This window comes from Eretmochelys imbricata, chromosome 16, assembly GCF_965152235.1.
Source record: "Eretmochelys imbricata isolate rEreImb1 chromosome 16, rEreImb1.hap1, whole genome shotgun sequence".
NCBI classification, from domain to species: domain Eukaryota; kingdom Metazoa; phylum Chordata; order Testudines; family Cheloniidae; genus Eretmochelys; species Eretmochelys imbricata.
Window position 1 is genome coordinate 20,080,907 of NC_135587.1, and position 22,318 is coordinate 20,103,224.

Consider the following 22,318-nt stretch of genomic DNA (forward strand, 5'->3'; position numbering starts at 1 on the left):
AACTATATACATTGTGGACTTTGTAGTTACATGAGTCAAATTCACCTCTATGCAGAGAAGCCAGTACAAAGCTGAAGCATGGTTTAAATTGGACTTGATTATTGTATAGTCTGGTCCTCTACAATGGTCCTTCATCCATCAATAATGCCTCCCCTGAGAAGACTACCATGGCGGGGGGGAAGGGAGGGATTGTTGTCTAGTTGTGAGACCAGGACACTGGCAATCAGAACTCCTGGGTTCTTTTCCTGGCCTTGCCAAACACAGCCTGTGGGATCTTGTTCTCATCACTTTGCTGTGGCATCTGAAGTAAATACAGTGATCATGATTCATAACAGGGCTGTGAGGATTAATTATTTGGTTTGTCAAATCCTTGAATGAAGGGTTACATACTTTTACACAAATACATAAGTGTTTAAGAGCAAAGTATTTTTTGATTATGGTTGTGATTTAAATAAATTTACCCTCCATGTCAGCATGCACAAATAAAATCTAAGACAAAATGGTTTCTGTGGCTAAATAATGAACTCAATAGCATTTGGTAGCTGGTGTGTTCTGTTTCCAGCACTGGCCACTAGCTGTGCTTTGGAGATAGGCAGTCACAGCCCTCCACAATTGCGAGTGAAGAATCCCTTCCGGACCCCTGCAATAATAGTCAGTTTACACCTAATCGCACGAGAATTCATTTCCCTTGCTTTAGCATGAATTGAAGTGTATATAACTGTTGGCCATAACACTATGGATGGACATTATTACTGCTATGGTTTTGAGCTTCTTTCAGCTCTTGCTTTGCTTCCTGGCAGGGTCCTCAAGGTGAGCCAGGACCACCAGGACAACAGGGTAATCCAGGTGCTCAGGTAAGGCAAGAAACAGCTCTTCTCCTCGATAGGAAAGAGTTGGGTTTATAGTTCTGTATGCGCTTTGCCCTGACCTGCAGAGTGGTTCAGATGGGACATCGCACAAAGTATTGACTAGCAATAAATACGTTTCCTAAAGGCAGAGCCTGGGCTCTAAATCTAAACAACCTCCAGGGCTTGAAGAGTGAAACTGAACCTCATTCTGGATCCACATTTTCCAGCTGACTTCTGCTGCTGTGATGGACCAAAGCCAGATCCAAGCATCTCCTTGACTGAGGGAGTCAGTTATCTGGTTCTAAATCCAAATGTGCTGCCCAGTGTCATCTCTGATTTTTAATGTACTCATTATGGAAGCAGTGGGAGCCAGTGGCTATTGGACTAGGAGTCAGGAGACCTGGGGACGTATTCTTCAGTGCTGTTGTTGAACTTCTCCGTAACCTTGGGCAAGTCACATCCCTTTCTGGTGCCTCAATTTCCCCATCTTGAAAACAATTCTTATCATAGAATCATAGGACTGGAAGGAAACTTGAGAGGTCATTTAGTCCAGTCCCCTGCACTCATGGCAGGACTAAGTATTATCTAGACCATCCCTGACAGGTGTTTGTCTAACCTGGTCTTAAAAATATCCAATGATGGAGATTCCACAACCTCCCTAGGCAATTTATTCCAGTGATTAAACACCCTGACAGTTAGGAAGCTTTTCCCAATGTCCAACCTAAACCTCCCTTGCTACAACTTAAGCCCACTGCATCTTGTCCTATTCTCAGAGATTAAGAAGAACAATTTTTCTCCCTCCTCGTTAACAACCTTTTATGGACTTGAAAACTGTTATCACGTCCCCGCTCAGTCTTCTCTTCTCCAGACTAAACAAACCCCATTTTTTCAATCTTCCCTCATAGGTCATGTTTTCTAGACCTTTAATCATTTTTGTGGCTCTTCTCTGGACTTTCTCCAATTTGTCCACATCCTTCCTGAAATGTGGTGCCCAGAACTGGACACAATACTTCAGTTGAGGCCGTATCAGCACGGAGTAGAGCGGAAAAATTACTTCTCATGTCTTGCTTACAACACTGCTGCTAATACGGCCCAGAATGATGTTCACTTTTTTTGCAACAGTGTTACACAGTTGACCCATATTTAGCTTGTGATCCACTATGACTCCCAGATCTTTTTCTGCAATACTCCGTCCTAGGCAGTCATTTCCCATTTTGTATGTGTGCAACTGACTGTTCCTTCCTAAGTGAAGTACTTTGCATTTGTCCTTATTGAATTTCATCCTAATTATCTTCATTTGTTCTATGGATGAAATAAGCTATCTAAAAATGAAGTATTAGCATCTTCTGTGAGACATTTCGATAACTATTGGAAATACCAAGTCATTGAAAGTGTTAGAAGGATGCTACACTGAGGTGTTGCAAAATAAATTTGGAATGATTAATTTGTTTCTTAACCCCCCTACCTTTTTTTCTTTTCACAGGGTCTTCCAGGTCCACAGGGTGCAATTGGTCCACCAGGCAATAAAGTATGTTAATACACTGCAGCTGTGACATAAGTCAGCTGTTGCCATTAATATGCATTTGTCTCCTCAGATACTCCTGTTTGCCTCATGCAATATCTGTTTACAGCTGTATGCCTGAAAGTTTAATTTGTCCTGCTCCAAACAGGGCAGAGAGGAGGAAACAGAGTTTGTCTCTAATTCAAAATATTTGTATTCATGTCCCATTTTAAGAGAAACATTTTGAAGACTGTCTGTGTAAAATGTTAGGAGTTGACTTTAAATTGTCTGTTTCTGAGGCTAAATATGCAGAGATGTATAAAGGGACAACATTTGTAAGAGCATGGGGATTCAGATAATTTAATGAGGACCTTCCCCCTGGGAGACGGGCCAAGTTACACCGAGTTTCCATTTTGGCTTAATGTACTGTTCTCACTGGGCAAATTCTACCCTCCCACCCATGCAGCACCCTGGACTTTAAATCAGGCAAAATGTTGCCCACTGGAATGACGGGACTAATTCATGTTCCTGAGTGCATTTGCATAATTCCCACTCCACTGACTTCATTGGCATTTATCATTTACCCGAACACGAGAATTCCCCTTATTGTACAGTATTATGGGATCATTGACCAAAAGCTGTCCAGGAGAAAAATGAACAGAACGGATTATCATTTTAAAGGACAAAGGCATTTCTTGTTTAATTGCGGAGTCACACACTCAAGTTGTGTAAGTATAGCCACTCCTTGACGTGGTCAAGGGATCAGGATTCCTATTATTAAAGGAGAGTAACACAACTGCATTTAAACGAGAAGGTGAGGCAGATAGGGCAGTCCCCCCCGCCCCCCATTCTTTCCATTTGTCATAATGGTTTGTTTTTCTATTATGTGATTTTATGCTCTGTGGGCCCAGTTTTCCAGCACCCTGCACCTTGTGTGGTCATTTACATCAGTGCAAAATGCTGCCCAGGCAGGATGGTAGTGCTTTGTACCAGCCTTGCGCTCAGTTTGCACTGGTGTGAAAGGCGGGGCAGGGTCAGGCCCTGCTTGTTGAGCCATTGCATCTTTTCTAAAGGATCTACCTGTACATACAACATTTGCGAGACCAGGTTCAGACAAAGCAAAAGATGTGCCTGTAACATGATGCCCTTTGTTCTCTGACTGTCGGTGTTTAATAACTTCTTGGGGACACTTGTTGCTGCAGTGATTCTGATTGTTTCTGGGTATTTTTTAGGGACCCCTGGGTAAACCTGGTCTTCCTGGCATGCCCGGTGCAGACGGCCCTCCGGTAAGTAGTCTGTTCCTAAGGTACCCCACCCCACTTACCCACTAGGGACCTGATGCTGCATCACTATTGCACCCAGCCGCCTTGGGAGCTCAGTAGGATCTTGAGCGCTCAAGGTTTTACAAGATCAGGCCTCAGTCAGAATTTACACAAACGTCTCTGCCACGTTGCAGCATTTGGTTCTCCTCTAGCCCCACATTACCAGTCTGGTTCTTCCCTAGGCGTGTTGTGCGCCTACTTCAATTCCCATCGATTCTAGCCGGAGCGGAGAGCGCTCAGGAGCTCTCAGGATTGCCCCAGTAATAATCATTTTCAGTAAACAATGTTGTGAGTGAGGAATGGGCGTCATTTTAACGCACACTATGGATCCTGCGAAACCCCAGAAGCTCGGCTGAAATGCATGCTTAAGTGTATTGGACAGAGCACTAGCACTATGAGTGCATCTCAAGCCAGTCCCTGTAAAGGGGGTGATGCATGCTGTGAATAAAAATGAACCCTTTTACCTGGACCATAGGTCTGAATTCAGTTGCTGTCTCAATCCCCACCTGTAGAGCTTAGAACACCAAGGATATGTCTGCACTGCAATTAAAAACCCGTGGCTGGCCCATGCCAGCTGAGTCAGGTTTGCAGGGTGTGAGCTACGAGCCTGTTTAATTGTGGGATAGACATTCGGGCTTGGGCTGGAGCTTGGGCCCTACACCACAATTAAACAACCCTTTAGCCTGAGTCCGAGTCAGCTGGTCTGGGCCAGCCATGGGCATCTGATTACGGTGTAGACGTACCCTAAGTGCTTCTGCAATGCAGCTAGTAAGAGCAACCTGAATTTCACATGAGAGTTCTCTTCTAGCAGCCTCATGATAATCCTACTTTAAACATTATCTGTTCTTGGAGGCTGGTGTTGAAAATCCCTGGCCTTTAAACTAGATCTGATTTTTTACACTCTAAGGAGACGTCCGATTTTAAGAGCAACAAACATTAAATGGTTACATTCCTGAACGTAAATGCAGAACATGCCGAAAAATTACATTTTTCTATCTGGGGATTATCCTTCCCACTCGGTGAATTTTATCTGTCTCATAAAATTGTTAGCTGATTCAACAGTACAGAATATCTATAAGGCTGTTGCTCTCCATGTGAAATTCTCAGAGCAGCCTCCATTGGAGCCTCTCAGTTATAAAATCTGTCCGGTCCAGTTTTTATGTAGACTAAGGGTCATATATCCTCTTCAGTGTGCACACACGGCTCCATTTGTTCTCATGGGGAACGATGTAGCCTGAAGATAGTCTAGGGCAGGTTTTAAGTGTGAGCATTAAGGAATAACAAGATGCCCAGATGCTCTGTAGTAATTGGACTCCAAAGATATATGGCATTTACTAAATTCCTTTTAAAAATCCCCCAAATCATATGGCATCTTGCTGCCAGACCCAATGAAGTCCCTTGTCAATTATTGATCCCAGGGCTGGTAATGGAATTGCACTTTTTGAAATGGGTGATGATATTACGTACCGTGCAGATTTAGACCTCAGCCTGGACTTCCACTGATACCCACCGCTGCACCTATGATAGATCTAGAAATGAGCAAGTCAGTGCAGGCACAATTGTGTGCATGGGTGCTGTTGATGTCCTTTAGATATCTGGCTACATCAGGGCACCTTCAGCTATCAAAGTAGCAGCATTATATTTGTGAGTATATGAAGGGAGGGTTTTTTTTTTAAAATCCGATCCTTTTAGGGGAGGGATTGGCCTGCTAAACCCAGGGCTGTGAATTCAATCCTTGAGGGGGGCCATTCAGGGATCTGGGGCAAAAATTGGGGATCGGTCCTGCTTTGAGCAGGTGGTTGGACTCGATGACCTCCTGAGGTCCCTTCCAACCCTGATAGTCTATGATTCTATGAAATCCTGCTGGTCTGACGTTCTCCTTTATGCAGCGTGATCTTGGGAAATGGTTTTTAAGTGATTGCAAGAAGGTCATTGGCATGTTCAGACAGGAGCTCGCTGATGAAAAACCTACTTACTGCAGAGGTGCTTAGGGCTTTGAGAGCCTGTGGTGTGGTCTGGGTGCCCTCGTGTTCCTTTCAAACGAAAAGATTATGAATACACATTAGGTGCCACAGCTAAGAGGTTAATGTCTTTGTGCTGACACTGCAAACCCCAGAGGGATGTTTTGCCTTGGCAGTGTGTTTGGTCCGTTAGTAAGCAAATCCATTGCAAAGGCACTCATTGGCTCTTCACAATGCTTCGCTAGTGCACTGTGCTTGATGAGAAGCAATTTTTCAGGATGGAAAATGGTACTTTTGTTTTGTACCGATAGAAATCTCAAAAAAAGGCTTCTAAAGACACTGAATAAGAATGTGTTGGAAGCTACAGGATGTTGGGTTATTCAGCGCCCAAGCCCAAGAAGAAAGCTGACCAGTGTCCAGACAGTCAGCATGCAGTGGGGATGCAGGTTAACTGCGTGTTTATCATCAGATCATGCAGCTGATTCCAGTAACCAGCAAATGATTGCAGTGTGGAGATCTGACCATCACAGCCTTCCCAACATACTCTCCAGTACTGTACAACTGGATTTTTTTCTCATCACCAACCTAATGACAGCAAATATCAGGAACAAAAGTGGCCTAGTGATTAAAACACGGGAGTGGAATCCAGAACTTCTGAGTTTTATTCCTGACTCTGCCATGGACTGTCGCATGGCCTTGGGTGTGACATTTAGCTGCATTGTGCCACAATTCCCTCTTTGCAAAATAGATACACTGCTAGTTGCCCAACTCGCAGAGGTGTTGTGAAATGTTATTGATATTTGCAAAATACCTTGTGCTGTGCAGATGCAAGGTGGTGTAGCAGCGTAAAGTAGAATTCCACTGCAGTCCCCTTATGTTGGTAAGCACTCATGCAAGTAGATCAGTTGACCTCAACAGGACCACTCGCATGAGTAAGTGCTCACTAATGTGTAAGGATCCCCTTGGAAATAGATCAAAACTGATGGTCAGTTTCCAAAGCAGTGATCTGATTATTAATCTCCTCGCTCTGTTTTGTCTATTTGTTTTATTAATAGGGTCATCCTGGCAAAGAAGGTCCTCCTGGTGAGAAGGGGAGTCAGGTATGTGTTAACCAGACCCTTATCATTCTTATTTAGTGTCACTGAACATGGAGGAAGAAATTAATCCCTGTGCAATGTTAGACGTTGAGCAGATGACTTCATTGCCTTGGAGGCATTAAAGCGCTCTGGTCAGTTCTGAAGGAGAGAGGCCTTGTCTACACTAGGAAGGATTTGCTCAGACAGTTATACCTGCAAACTGGTACTGTACCAGCAGAGCTATACCGGCAAACCCTCTCCGTGGAGATGCAGCTCATTGCAGCAAGAGTTCTTTTGCCAACATAACTTATACCTGTTCCCCAAATGAAATAAGCTAGACTGGCAAAAGGACTTTTTTGCTGGTATAACTGCATCTACGTTAGGGCTTTTGCCAGCATAGTTATGTCAGATAAAGAGTGTATGGGGAGGTGGGGGGTGAGGGGTGTTTCACACTTCTAACGGACGTAGCTGTGCTTGCAAAACTTTTGTTAAACATGTGCTGGGAAACGGTCACATGACTTGGCTGTACTGGTTTTTGAAACACCAATGAGACCCACCAACCCTGCTCCTAAACCAAGTCCAATTGAACTGTCTGTTTGCTTCTTTGAATGTTCTTTCTACTTCTTTCACTTTCTGGCTTTGTCTGGAAACAAAAGAACAGAAATATTACCCCCGCCTCCCACTCTCTGTTTGGAAATGCCCCAGGAATGGTGATCTAGTGAGATTTACAACTCATTTAGAAATCTAGATGAACTTGGACGTTTTTCCTTCCTGAACCTTCAGAATCTAAGATGCGTTTTGATTGTTTTCTCACTTGTGACTTTGACCACAGGGGATGAGGAGGAAGGAGTCATGGGACAATTTCAGCTTGTCTATAAATGTGTAGTTGCATCAGAGATCTGTTAGCAGCATTGTCCAGCCTAGCTTTCCTGGCAAGCAGCACTGAAAAGCTTCCCGAACATGCAAAAGAAACCTGTGAAGGGGAAAGCTGTTAATCAGACACAAATAAATATCCTCAGTGCTGCAGAGGGAATGCAGAAAATTACTTTTTAAAAAAATTAATGTTCTTTTCTTTCTAGTTTGCCCCCATGTCAAAATCCCTCTTTAACAATATTTTAGAAAACATTGCTCAGAGTCCTTGAATGATATGGTTGTTAGTTTGTCTGGGAGATCTACCATCTGTGTTCCTGCTGCGTCCCATTCAGCTGAAAGCCATTACATTTGTCAAAAGTCTTTTATTAGAGTACAGTCCAGTTTGATTGAAGCTCACCCTAGCATTGCCTGGGTACCGTGCAGAGCAGGAAAACAATGCCTGCCACCTTGATGGCGGCCATTCCTCCAGCTGGCGTCACGTGAGGCTAGGAATTCAAATGTTCGTGTCTGTAGAATGTTAAAACCCAATCAACTGCCCTGCGCTCACTCGCTGTGCTGGGAGACATTTAGCAAACATCCAGAAGTCAGCAGGTGTCAGGGTAAAAGTCCAGATCCAGGCTATAACTTTCTCCATGAGTTATCGCTTAAGCAGTTATGATCCCAGAGCAGTGTTTGTGCTGCTAGATTTGTTCCAATTGACACTAGCACGAGTTCTGAGACTCCAACAGACCCCAAGAAGCATAGATCCTTCAGCTCAGCCTGGTTGTCAGGCTGGGAGAAATTATCCAGAACTCTCTGGATAAGAGTATTTTTTTCAGTTAGTTGAGCAAAAGAAAACAATTCAGTTGAAAATGTGATTGATGTACCGAGTCATAAGACGGCACTCTAGCGATGGTGCAAGGTACTTACAAAGTTACCATGAAGTGTGTCCATCCAGATTTGGCAATAACTACAATTCAGCCCTTGGAGTCAGTGATGACTAGATGGATTCATAGCTCTGAATGCTAGAAAGGACCATTATGATCATCTTAGTTTGCCCTCCGGCAAAATCCAGGCCAAAGAATCTCACCCGAAAATGTCTGTATCAAGCCCATAACTTCTGTTTGAGCTACAACTTATCTTTTAAAAAGACATCCAATCTTGACTTAAAGATTTCAAGTGATGGAGAATCCATCACATGCCCAAGTAAGTTGTTAATGACCCTCCCTGTTCAAATTTGCATCTTATTTTTAGTCTACATTTGTCTAGCTTCAGCTTCCAACCAGTTTATTAGGACATAAGCTTTCGTGAGCTACAGCTCACTTCATCGGATGTGAAGTGAGCTGTAGCTCACGAAAGCTTATGCTCTAATAAATTGGTTAGTCTCTAAGGTGCCACAAGTCCTCCTTTTCTTTTTACGGATACAGACTAACACGGCTGCTACTCTGAAAGCTTCCAACCAGTGGCTCTTCTTATAATGATGGCTCTATTCATAACAGTCCTAGAAATCAGAGACAAGCTAGACTTGTGATGGCATCCAATGTATCTCCTTGTACATGAAGGATTGGTCCACGTTGCACATGTGCTAATGTTTCATGCAATTTAGGTTCACGTGTGCCACATGATGGGGTTTCCGCTGCTTCCCTTGGGAGTTTATTCCACATGTTCTAGAAAAGATCTCATTGTCTGTAGTTTTCTGGATCTAGGGATCATAGGCTCATAAGTCCCATTTTCAAAAGTGATGCAGGAACTTACAAGTCTAAATCTCATCGAAAGTCCTAAATCACTTTTCAAATGGGACTTAGGCCCCTAAGTTCCTTAGGCACTTTTGAACGTTTTACCCATTAAGTCTACATTTTCACTTTTTAATTTTATTCCATTGCTCCATAGGTGCTGGAACTAGAGGTGCTGGGGGTGCTGCAGCATGCCCTGGCTTGAAGTGGTTTCCATTACATACAGGGCTACAGTTTGGGTCAATGGCTGTCAGCACCCCCACTATACAAATTGTTGCAGCACCCTGCATTGCTCCTATTTTATTACTCTTGAAGCTAGAGCTAGTTGAGGGGGAAAAGGGGAAATTAAAATTTTCTGCAAATATTTCCCCTCCTTTTTTTCCAAAATTTTGGCCGTCTAAAAGTTTACTTCAAATTTGACAATGCTACACCTTGAATTTGAAAAATTTGGACCGATTCTACAGTTGGTTAGAAAAAGGCAAGAAAAGAATTGTGAACATTTCAATGATTTTTTTCTTTTTAAAAATTTCATCATGACTTCGAAATTCAACTTCAACCTGCTCTACCTGAAACTAAGCGGAGAAGTCACTTTTGCCATCGCGAATCATTAGCGGATCCTGTGTAGAAAACCTTTTCTTTGTAGCTAATTATTACAGCCGTCACACAGCTGGTGTCTCCTCTCTCTGTCTTCTGTCCTGTGCGCAGATCACAGACCACAGAGCAACGTGATCTCTAAGTTAGGTTTCCATAGCCTCTTCTAAGCACAGCCGACCTCCCAAATGCCTTCTGTTCAGCCAGCCATGCATTTTCCTGTGCAGTTCAGGACAGACAGTTTATCAAAAAGTTCCACCGTTGCTGTATCTTAATGTTGTTTTGTTGTTGTTGTTTTTAAATCACAGGGTCCAACTGGACCTCAGGGCCCACTTGGATATCCAGGACCTCGTGGAGTCAAGGTAAGGAAGATGGGAAGGCAAGAACACACACCTATGTCTTTATTTCTGAGCTGAATTCTGTGTCTTGTGTTCGAGGTAGAAGAGGCCGTCTTGGATCTCACTGAGTTTGACAGCAGCCCCTAAGAAGCAATTTCTTCTACTTACTCTTAGCACATCTTTCTCTGGCTTAAAAAGGGTTAGCAACTCTGGTTCTGTGTAAATGGAACTCGGGAATGGTCATATGGAAGAGGAAGTGCTGCAACAGCACTGGAAGAAATCTAGGAGGACAGGTGTTGAATCAGTTAGTTGGTCAGAAACCTATAGGTATTACAGATGAGTCTAAAGGATACTCATCAGATTTACCACTAAATATGGATGTGATACCTATGGTAGATGTGTTATCAGTGAGCCTAGAAGAAACTTCGATAGCTCACTGGGGAGTGTAGCAGAAACACTGAAGCACTAGTAGTCAGTCATACTTACCATTTGATCCATTCCTTTGGCCTGACCTATCAGCTCAGGCCTAGTAGAAATATAAAACTCTGCTCCTTTCTAGAAGAGCTTCAGATGTATTTTTATTCCCACGGAACATGGCACAGTTCCATCACTAGTTGGAAAACAAAACAAATCTCAGCCTGTACATGAAGATTTTAACAGGCTGTGACTGTTAATGAAACAAAATAGCCCAATATTAAAACAAAACACAGTGTGTCTGTGCGCTCAGAGTACTCTGGAATTGTGTTATTTGAAGCTGAGATTTCTCTGTCATGATATTTAAACTCACATCCCATTCTCTTTCACTGAATTGAATTGCAGTTCTTCAGCTCGCTCCTGATATCTGCAATATGTGTACATTGATAAGAAAGTAGTGGGTATTTTCCCCCTGCCACTCTGATTCTTAATCCTGCATCAGAATCTGTTAACTCTGCCCCTGATCTATACAATGCTTCCCACACTCCTGTGAAACTGCAGGGGTCCATGCTTGTGGATATAGATACTGGAGCAGAGGCTAAAGGTGAAGTGAAAACCGATCCAAACCCTCTACATTTTTCCAGTAGCACAAAGCCACTCACTCTTACATTTCCAAAAATTTAACTAGATTTATTTAACCAAAGCATGTTTTCATCTCATGTCTTGCAGCACAGCAGATTGAGACTTAGTGGTCCATTAAGAAATGGTTTTCTATTATGCTTACTGCTAAAGTGGAACTGTTCCTCATTACAGTGATATAGAGAAAGTGTGTTGTCTGCACAATCCTTAGTGTTTACCAAAAATGTTTCGGTTCCCTCAATCAGTGTGCTATTAATTGAATAAAGCTTCAGCTCTGAGAATCAAAGAACAGTGTCTCTCCTTGGACTTGCCATCATAAATCATTAGATCTTGTCCATCTGATCAGAATTCTCTCCTGCTGTATGAATTCACTGCACTTGAAATTCATTTGTATTTTTTGCAGGCAGGAGGGGTTGGGGGAGGACATTAAATACATCTTGGGTAAAATTAAATTAATTTTTAAAGAACTCTTTTTGTTGATATAAGAGTTACATTGCATAGTACAGCTACGAGATGTGTGTTCCCTGTGGTGAAATTCTAGCCTGCTTTTCCTGAGGGAAGATCAGTGTGCAGGAAGCTTCTTACTTTTTGCCCCAAGCAAGGCAAGACATGGGCCTAGCAATGCTTTGAATGACAGACAAAGGGACTCGGTCACACCTTTGACGCCCTCGGCTACTGTCAGCTGCAAGCACTGGGGGATGCAGCGGTAAGGCACACTGCTGAATCTCCCACCTTCCACTCCTTAAACCATTCTGCCTTGACCTTCCATTGAGTCCCTGATACCCAGCTTCCCCCTTTCTGAGTGAGCCTCGTGTGCTTAAGGGCAGAATGTGGCTCACAAAGTCTTCAAAACTCAGAATAGAACTTGCAGCCCCCAAGCCGCAAGAAACCACAGCAGCCAATTGAGAATTAGATCACAAAATCCATTAGTATTGAGTGTCTCACATATTGATACTCTCCAGTCTCTTGACAGACACACACAGCATGATCAATCCACTGCAGCTCAGTGAGTATGCCAGACCAAAGGCGAAATCGCAGTAATGATTTGCAGCTGCATATGGCCGGGCTTCCAGATTTCCTTATTGTCCAAGGGCATCTCCTCTTATGTCCTTCGGCCACCAGCGCGTGAGCAGCTAGACTCTGGCAGCTCTAAGCAGCCAAGGGTCAAATAGACAGAGAAGCGTGAAGCAGTTGCACCAGCTAGATCTAGGTGTAATGCAGGCAGGCACTGTGTAAACTTCCCATACACACTGCCATAGCATCTTAGGGCCTGTGCCCCATGTCACAACAGCTAAAATAATCTGTTAAATAGCTAAAATAATCTATTAAAAAATTGAGGGCAAAATTCCACCTTCTGATGCATGTGCAGGACAGTGAGAGGAAGGGGAGCAGGGTGGGTGCATCCACAGCAGAGCTCTTCAATAAGGTTGCAAAGCGAACCAAAAAGTGCACAGGCTAAATTCTCAGTTCATGCTCGGTGCTGTTGCACCACATACTTAGTGTGCAAGATCACGTGCTTAACTCAGGCATCTGGGTAGGAGGGACAAGTAAAAGATGTACTTGAAACCCCCTCAATTAGATACTTAGATTGTAAGCTCCTTGGTGCAGAGACCATCTTTTTGGTTCTCTGTTTGTACAGCACCTAGCACCGTGGGTCTTGGTCCATGACCAGGGCTTTTAGGTGCTACAATCAAATGATTAATAATAATACGTCATGTTCCTGACATGTGTATGCTTTGGACTCACTTTTCATTCTTTCCCTTTCCTTTCCATTCTGTTCAATGCCCTAGTGTTGATTGATTCAAACATCCATACATAAATAAATCCAAAAAGTTTGGCAGGGTAAGAGATCCTGCTTCAAGGCATAAGCCAACTTCTCTAAGTGATACAGGTTAGGAAGAAGTGTTCCTCAGGAGCAGGTTATTCCTTAACTGCCTATTTCAGGGTTTCCTTCACCTGCTTGTGAAGTAACTGGTACCGGCCACTGTTGGACATGTGATGCAGGGCTAAACGGACCACAGCTCTGATCCAGTATGACAGCTTCCTGTTCTCCAGTTTTCCTGTGCATTCTTCCTAGACAGTAGCTCCTCTCCCAGATGATCTCATCTCATTCCATAGTGCTGTTCAGCTTACCTCTGCTTACTCAGTAGAGGACCAGTGATTCAGAAAATGGGGGAGTTGCTCTGCATTCATATAATTTAGTGAATGTGGTACTGCATTAGTAACGGACAGGTATTCCCAGGCTTCATGCTTTCACATGCTGATTTTAGCTTTACATTCACTGCATTTTTTCCCGATCTCTTCCACCCCACCCCCCACTTTCCCAACTGTGTCATGGATCTTGGTGTCAGCAGTGTTTTGATTAGATGTAATGGCTTGGAGGCTGAGTAGAGGATAAAAGCAAACAAGGAGACAAGTCATAGAATCATAGAATATCAGGGTTGGAAGGGACCTCAGGAGGTCATCTAGTCCAACTCCCTGCTCAAAGCAGGACCAGTCCCAACTAAATCAATCAACAAGTCAACTCCAGGGGAAGGAGCATAGTGCTAGATAATACTTGACTCTGTCTCTTGAATCCCGAGATGAGTAATATCGTCAAGAAGATTACGTCTTCTTCACCCTGTCCATTTAGTGCTAAGGATCTCAGCTGCTGGAGGCCACCTGAAGTAGCAGAGTGCTTAGGAGTGTCCATTTAGTGTCATTTCATACAGCAGCAATCATAGGTTACATTATGCTGCTTCAGATCCTAGTTGCGCTAAAGATTTATCCTGGTTTCAAAGCTGGCTGGGCGGTGGAGGGATGACTGCTGTGCTGAGTTATTCTATCAGGCTGGGAGCATAATGTGTTTTTACCACAAGAGGGCACTTGGCAAACTGAGTCTCAGTCGAGAGACCGCCAGCTGTAGCCCCTTGTAATTCCTTTCTCCAGAATCCTGACCATCCATAAACTGTATGAACGTTAAGCATGAGTTAGAATGCTTCTGGTCTGCCCTTGTCAGACATATACAGATGAATAGGTGGTTTAATAATGGTCCTGAACATTTTCATTTGACTGCCGTGGGGTTATGTCCGTTCATACTTAGCTGAGGATCTGGCCCTCGGAACGCAATCGCTGCTGTTGAGTTTGAAGTCCCACCTCAAGCGGTGGATCAGTACGAACGGGAGGAATCCTGGCCCCGTTGAAATAAATGAGTATTCTTCCATTGACTTTCAAGGGTACGTCTGCACTGCAGCTGGGAGCCCGCTTTCCAGTGCGGATAGACAGATGTGCTAGCTCTGCTCAAGTTAGCCGGCTAATAATAGCAGGATAGCCAGGGATTGCATGAGTGGTGGCTTGGGCTAGCCACCCAAGTGTGCTGGGAGGGATTGTTTTCAGACAGTTAGCCCAAGCGGCTGCCTATGCTACCCCCGGCTACACTGCTATTTTTAGTGCACTAGCTTGAGTGGAGCTAATGTGTGTCTGTCTACCCATGCTCGTAAGCGCGTTTCCAGCTGCCCTGTAGATGTTTCTTTGGGTCACATTCATTCACCCCTACAGCCAATGCACAACAGAGGCGAGCGTCGCACTAAAAAGGAGCCAGAAATCTGCAGACGCTTTGCGGGGTGAATGCTACAATTTGGCAGCAGAGAGAGCGAGGCAAAATTCACTGTTGTTAATGATTCACCCAGCTCTAGCTGTGTGTATGCTTTACCTTGTGCAGGTGTAACATTGTAACGTGCCTCTGTATTTTTTCGTAAGGGGGCAGATGGAGTTCGTGGCTTGAAGGGCACTAAGGGTGAAAAGGTGAGTTACCCCGGTCCGTTGGAGAAAGGCTGCGTGTGTGTGCAGTTTTGCAGACCTGCTTTGCCAATGTAGGATCCAGTCCCATGAGACATACATGTATGAATATTTCCTCTGGTGAATGGAGCTGGACTGACAGTCCCAAAAACAGCTGCTCTCTATTTATTCACAGAGCAGGCTTAGCATAGACATCCTCCACAGTGCTCAGCCAGCGTGTCTCAGCTCTGAGCTGGGAGTAACGGAGTCTCCATGACCTACTCAGTCTTTGGCCCAACTGCTCAGGCCAGCCATTATTATTATAATTTAAATACCTTAGAAGGGAGGGGAGTCTGGTTTCATGTTGGATTTCCCCCTTACACAGGTAACTGAAGCACAATGCTTCCTAACGAATAGCAAACAAAAATCATTTCAGTGAACATTTTAGCAGAAGTCCTTTGCCCAGGAGAAGCCTTCTGGTTTTTATTGTTAGCCAGGGGAAAATCCACTGACATAAATGGAATTCTTTGTGATTTACATCTGGGTAAGAAAGATCTGAATCTGGCCCAGGGAATACAGTGTATGGAATACACTGCCAAGACCAGCCATTGGAGCAGCTTGTAAAATCTATTTTACAAAGGAGTTTGACAAAGTAGAATGTGCGTAGAAAAAATATAGATTATATTTCAGGGATACAGCTGTGATCTCCCAAAGCAATATCAGGAGATGGAGATTTGCTCTGCTGTTCCAGTCCTCAGTATCCTCATGTTCCTTTTTCATACCTGATAGTCCATCAGCAGCAGAGCTGGCAATTAGAGGCAAGGAGTTAGCCACAGGGACCTTCCAGAATCCAAAGTTGTTTTTGGTTACAGAGTCTATGTTTTAGTCTTTTCCTGGGTTTGCTCTAGGAGTTGATACAGTATCGATTTGAGCTCTGCAGTTAAACTGTCTTGGCTGAAAGAAATATTACTACTGTCCTTGAGGTTTCATGGAAGGATGATGTAAAATGATCTCCGTGAAAATAAAACCCTGTTATTCTTCAAAATAATTTGTTGCCAGTACCGGTAAATTGCTGGTATTTATACCATCTGAGCAGATGCTCTCTACTGGGAGCCAAGGTGTGATTGGATGGAGAATGCACCTTTGTAATTCCAGTGGGATTATAGTTGTCTGTTGATATGATACTCCCAAAGGTAGGCTCTTGAGCACTTACAGCTTGGCTGAGTTGCATGGATATGTTGTTCTCACCATGAATCATTCTTACATTTTTATGAGTGCATTGAAGACCTCTAGAGCCCTCTAGAAGGGCACAGGTGATGTGCAATTTTTCGGGGGGGGGGGGTAGTGGGCCCATCTTGCCCTCCCCCAGGTACAGAGATGCCCTGATGCCACGGAAATACACAAGCATTGTGCACCCCCAGTTCAGAGTTTCACAGAGGCTGCCTTCATGCTGCCATGGAGGGAGAGGGAGGCAGTGACATGGTGGCCAAGGGAAGGAGTGTATCTGCCACTGCATGGATTCACTGGCCATTGCCCCTGCTGTGGAAGAGTGCATAAGCTGACAGTTCTGCTGCAGCAGCTGACCGGGGGGCTGAAATTGGTTCTTTCCCTCCCTCAGGACCCTGTTCAGCACTCACTACTCTTCCCCAAAGGTGCAGAATGTCACAGCTTATATTTGACCTGTGTTCCAGTATCCCCTTTGGACAATCAGCTGGTTTTCTCCTCCTGTTATTCAGGGTGAAGATGGCTTCCCTGGCTTCAAAGGTGACATGGGCATCAAGGGAGACCGGGTGAGTATTTGCTGAGGTGGTGAGGTAGGCTGAATGCATCTTCCTCAGAGAGAGAGAGAGAGCAGATTTGGGAAAGGGTCCTTCACGCTGGCTCTGGCTGAAATCAGTCTCTTGTAATGAGGATGGTTCTTCAGGCATGTTAGCATTCAGTGATGATAATAATAGGGCGGGGCTTTGAAAGTCCCTCATAAGCACTAAATAACTGTGGTGTTGTGCCATCATGAAATGCAGCTCTCTCTGGGTTGGAACACGATGGTTGTTCTATTGCAGCTTCAAGGGAGAGCGAGAAGGTTTTTCTTGTTGGTGTTTTCCCGATAAGTGCCTGGTATATAAAGATTCTGTCCCAGGGTGGAATACATCAGAATTCATTTCACACCAGTATCCTGGAAAGGAGTGTCCTGCAGGCAGCAAACTCTTTCATCATATTTGTAATGCTTACTCCTGTGTTCACTCATGAGATCTGCTCAGTGGAGAGCAGAAAGTTAGACTGGGTCATGATGAGGCTCTGCACCCATTCTGTACATTCAGCTGCTATATAGGAACCCTGGCATCTTAGACTTGCTGGAATCAAGGAGGGTCTAAATCTCTCAATTCTTTATCCCCATATCAGTAGTAAAATTAAAGCTAGTGGTAACATAGAACCCAGTCTTGCAGCCCTGATGCCTGCGAATCCTGCAGGATCATTTATTTATTTCCAGTATCTCTTCCCCCCACAAAATGTTACATCCTCTTTATTTGTTAAGCCGGATGTTGTTCCGTAGCACTGGAACAAAGTCTAAAGTCACCAGGCATGCACTTCAGTTGAAGTGAAAACAGGGCTATGAAAACCACCAAGGGTGCATTTTCATATTAGACACGTATCTTTAGCAGCAGGGCACATTGCCTGGCATCAAAAGCTTTTCAAATCATCAGCCCAAACTAACACAGAGATTCAGACAGCAGCTGCATAGCACACCTGTGCAGGGATCTGCTAGCTATGAAATGGTTTTGTCAACATGCCACCGTCGGCGTTGTATGGATGGAGACATTCTTGCCACTCCTTTCTGAACAATAAAGCACATCTTAGCTTGGTGTTTCATTAATAGATATTAGGCACTGGGTGAGAAGACCCAAGGGAGTGATAGACAACCGTAATTTGTGACATGTTTAAAAAAAATCCTCTTTGTTTGATGACTTGTAAAAAATGCAAAGCAAATCCACCATCGCTCCTGGCATGTAAGAATACCTTGGAGCCATACCAAGGGCCCCATTCTGAACATCATCTTAAAGTCACTCTCCGTTGATCACTTGAAAGCTTTTCCAGCCCCACCTCCTTCTTTTCGTAGATGAAATTAACCTAGTGGCAGACCACGCTAAAAGGCTTGAATCTCACGATGATTATGCATACCCTTGCCAAACAGGTATCTGCCTGAGCCGTTCTCACCAAACATACAATCCCTGCTGCCTGCTAGCAAGGTCCTTTGTTTGTTTTTTATGATAAATACCAAGCTGCTTGAAGATAACGGCTACGTGAGAATTTTGCAGACAAATAGGGTGCCATCTCAGTTACTTGTGAGCAAAATATCAGGCTGCCTGTGTGTTTCCACTGTGAAAACTTCTGTTGTAACCATGCACAATGCTAACTGCCAAGCCAGTTCCTGGCCTAATTTCCCAGTGATTTTCAGGCTGAGGCTTTCATACCAGTCTTTCTTCTGCAGTTTTTCAGGTCAGCCCTAAATTATAATATCTCCCAGGAGTTGCTTGCATATAAACTCATGGTTTGGAGATCAGGAAGCGAAAACAAAGGTTCATAGGAGCCAGAGCTAATGAAAGCTATTTCAGTGGAGGGGAGCTGGTATTAGAGAGGATAATTGGAGTGAAGGGAAAGACTGCTGTGCTGGGAAATAATAGCCAGGCTATGTGAGTGAAAGCAGCATGTCTGTTCTAATAACACTCTAACTTACTGCACAACAATCTCGTCTGAGCAGTGACTGGCTAAAGGTTTAACTTCTCCACAAGTTGTTTTAGTGATGCCAGGGCGAGATGGAACATAGCTGTGTGTACGTTCCTGCCGGCCTTAGGTGATTTGCACTGGGACATGAGATTGCTTGAGTGCCGTCTTCATCGTCACTTCCCTTTTGATTAACAGGGTGAGATTGGTCCTCCCGGCCCACGGGGTGAAGATGGGCCTGAAGGTCCTAAAGGTCGCGGAGGTCCTAATGGAGATCCAGGTCCTCTTGGTCCTTCGGGGGAAAAGGTAACAGTGCTAAAGCTGGAACTGTCCTTCAATGCCCAGTCAAAGCAGACAAGAATAGCCAGGGCCGGCCCAGTTTTACAGTGTGCTGCACCAAACTGTTTCCCCAGGATATTCTCTGGTGGATGGTGGGAGGGTTGATGATGGGGGAGTCTGGAGGTTGAGATGAGTCTTCTTTTTGGGCGGGGAAGTGAGGTGGATTTTTGGGGCAAACTGTATTTTGTTTGAAGACACTGGGGTGTGGTGCTGTTTGATATCTCTGGTACACACAGAAGCACTTGACCCAGAGGATACAGCCATGCTGCACTGGGTAGACTCAGGCAGGTTCAGATGTCACCAGCTCTAGAGTCACTGCTTTAATTCAACACCATCAGAGTGGAGCTGGTTACAAGCTTTTGTCCAAAAAATGGGATTTTGTTGCAAACAAAACTATGGTTTTAGCAGAAAATGTTGAGGTTTTGGTTGAAATCCCCCAGTTTTGAAAATATTAAGGGTTATGGCAGGTATTCTGTGTAAAACCCTTTTTTTTTTTTTTGGTTGCAATTTTTTCACATGAAAAAAAAAAAAGATTTCCTGACCTGCTGTATGAGAGAGAGGAATCAAACAGAAGGCTTTTCCCAGCAGGGAAGGGGCTTTTGACTGTGCCACTGCTTCTTAAGTATCTTCGGCTTCATGGTATTCATGTGGTCTGATCTCACGTCTGAACTACTATGAAGCTTAGTGTGTTTCCTTTTGCATAATGCAAACCTTTATTGAATCTACCTGTACAATCCAGATTACCATTGAACACGGTGTGGTGAAACAGTCACAAAATACACACTACATTCTGTTTTTTAATTATGTTACAGGGAAAACTCGGAGTTCCAGGGCTCCCCGGTTATCCAGGAAGGCAAGGTCCGAAGGTAATTTTTTATTTTACTGTTTTTAAACTCCTCTCCAGGAAGCATGGCAGATATCGTCCATGAGAAGTTGCGGGAAATGGGCTGAACTCAGCTTTCTGTTTTATCACTATAAACCTACAAGGCCAGATCTTCAGCTGGTGTATCAGTATAGCACCATTGGTTCAACCAGTGGAGGATGTCATCCAAAGCAGTGGCTCTCAACCTTTCCAGACGACTGTATCCCCTTCAGGAGTCTGATTTGTCTTCACCTCACTTAAAAACTTACGGAATCAGACATAAAAATACAAAAGTGTCATAGCACACTATTACTGAAAAACTGCCTACTTTCTCATTTTAACATATAATTATACAATAAATCAATTGGAATATAAATATTGTACTTACATTTCAGTGTATAGTATAGAGAGCAGTATAAACTAGTTGTTGTCTATATGAAATTTTAGTTTGTACTGACTTCACTAGCGCTTTTTATTGTCGCCTGTTGTAAAACTAGGTAAATGTCTAGATGAGTTGATGTATCCCCGGAAGACCTCTCGGTACCCCCAGGGGTACACGTACCCCTGGTTGAGAACCACTGATCCAGAGTATTTAACCAAGTATGAAGTCAGTAGAAGCTGTTTACATGAGTAAAATGAGTGGCCCCACGCCCTACAGGTCTGATTCTCCATTGCCTTGTGTAGTCAATTACACCTGTATAAAATGAGTGCAAATCAGATCACTTTGCTTGGGTTAAATGGCCACACAAAATGTAAGGCAATGGAAAGTCAGGTTTTGCCATGTATGTTTAACTCTTTAATGCACAGCCTTCCTTAGGTTTTAGAGAACAATGTAGACCATCTAACAAATGCTTCAAATTGGTACCTCATATGTGGGAGAAATTTACAAACATGAAAAAAGAGGGACAGATTCTCACCTGGTGTAGCTTACCTTATTGATTCTGATGTTTCTTTAGTCTCGGTTAATGTAGGGGGCAAATCATTTGGGAGAGAGGATTGGAAAATGAAAAGATTGTGGGCCCCCACCCTGTAGGGCTCTGCAGGAACCCTTTGATATATAGAAATCAACAAAGTTCATGCGCACTTTTAGGCTTGTAATAATAAAAAAAAAACTTAGCCCCCACGTTATGCTTTACGTCTTCAAAGCTCTGAACTACTGTTAACTAATTAATTGAGGAGAATAACTAATGAGGCGAAGTCTCCTTGAAATTAAAATAAAAGTGCCATTTGCAGAATTGCAGGCATCCTCTGTATCTCATCTACACGCCCACCTTCATTTGGGCTGGTGTCAAATGTTCTTTTTAAAATTAAAACCGAGAGTTCTGGTACATAGAATAAAAGCTGCAGCCTGGTTTTATCATCCCCGGTGGCTTTGGGAACTTACGTTTTTGTTAACATTAATTTTTCCCTAAGAATCGTATTTTATTATTCATGTTAATTGCTTGGAAAACCAGGCTTGCTTGACACTGGAGACATAATTAACCACAAAAGATTGTTTCCTGTTTTTGTTTTTGAATTTGCAGTTTGTGTTTGTGTTTGTTTGTTTTTTTGTTTGGTTGGTTGGTTTTTGCATGTCTGTTAACACATATTTGAAAACTAGCAACAACAGCTACTCTCTATACAGTTGCATCGGAAAAGGAAAGATTAGGGGTAACATTTTTCAGTGAGCCTGAGACCTATTTTCAAAAGTGATGTAGGCAAGTAGAGACAAATTTTTGGTTGTATTGAGGCACTTAAAGATACAGATAGATGCCTAGTGAGATTTTCAGATGTGAGTAAGCAGGTTAGGTACCCAATGGAAGTTTGGCACCTAAGCACCTTAGGTGCTTTCGAAAATCCCACTAGGCATCTCGAGACACGTAAATGCCTTTGAAAATTGGCCCTTCCGAACACAAGTCCTGCTGGCTTTGAATCAGATGTAGGCTCCTAAATGCCTAAGTCACTTTTGAAAATGGGGCTTAGGCTCGCAAGTCACTGAAGTGCTTTAAAAATGGTTGACCTAGGTGATCACTATTGTTGTACCCTGCAATGGTGTCGTTCTGGGTAAGGAACATTGGACCAACTCATTAGAAAACATGCTCCACTTCTTAACCATATTAAGCCAATGTGCAGTATTGTCCCCTATTCATGCCCCTTCTTTATATACTGAGGGCCACATTCTGGCTGGCGTGAAAGCACAAGAACATATCTGTAAACCCACAGGGGGCTGAGGGAGGAGTATGGATATGAGCTTTCCTACCAGGGGCATGGTCTCAAGTGGGTGGCCCAGCCATTTGTCACTCAAGCCCAGCCGAATCTGAGCCTGTGTAACTGCAGAAGCCCATCTCCATGTGGTTGTGGATCAGGAGCTCGTGGCTGAAGAGTGG

General features: G+C 43.7%; 1 protein-coding gene across 1 annotated transcript in view; it reads left to right on the top strand.

The window, feature by feature from the left end:
* Positions 1-22,318, top strand: part of COL5A1 (collagen type V alpha 1 chain) — a 244,255-nt gene that overhangs the window by 160,779 nt on the left and 61,158 nt on the right. The window contains exons 23-31 of the mRNA XM_077835961.1: positions 801-854; positions 2,332-2,376; positions 3,582-3,635; positions 6,688-6,732; positions 10,193-10,246; positions 15,014-15,058; positions 16,768-16,821; positions 18,950-19,057; positions 19,903-19,956. Of these exons, the coding sequence (XP_077692087.1) occupies positions 801-854; positions 2,332-2,376; positions 3,582-3,635; positions 6,688-6,732; positions 10,193-10,246; positions 15,014-15,058; positions 16,768-16,821; positions 18,950-19,057; positions 19,903-19,956 (513 nt within the window). The remainder of the gene's footprint in view (positions 1-800; positions 855-2,331; positions 2,377-3,581; positions 3,636-6,687; positions 6,733-10,192; positions 10,247-15,013; positions 15,059-16,767; positions 16,822-18,949; positions 19,058-19,902; positions 19,957-22,318) is intronic.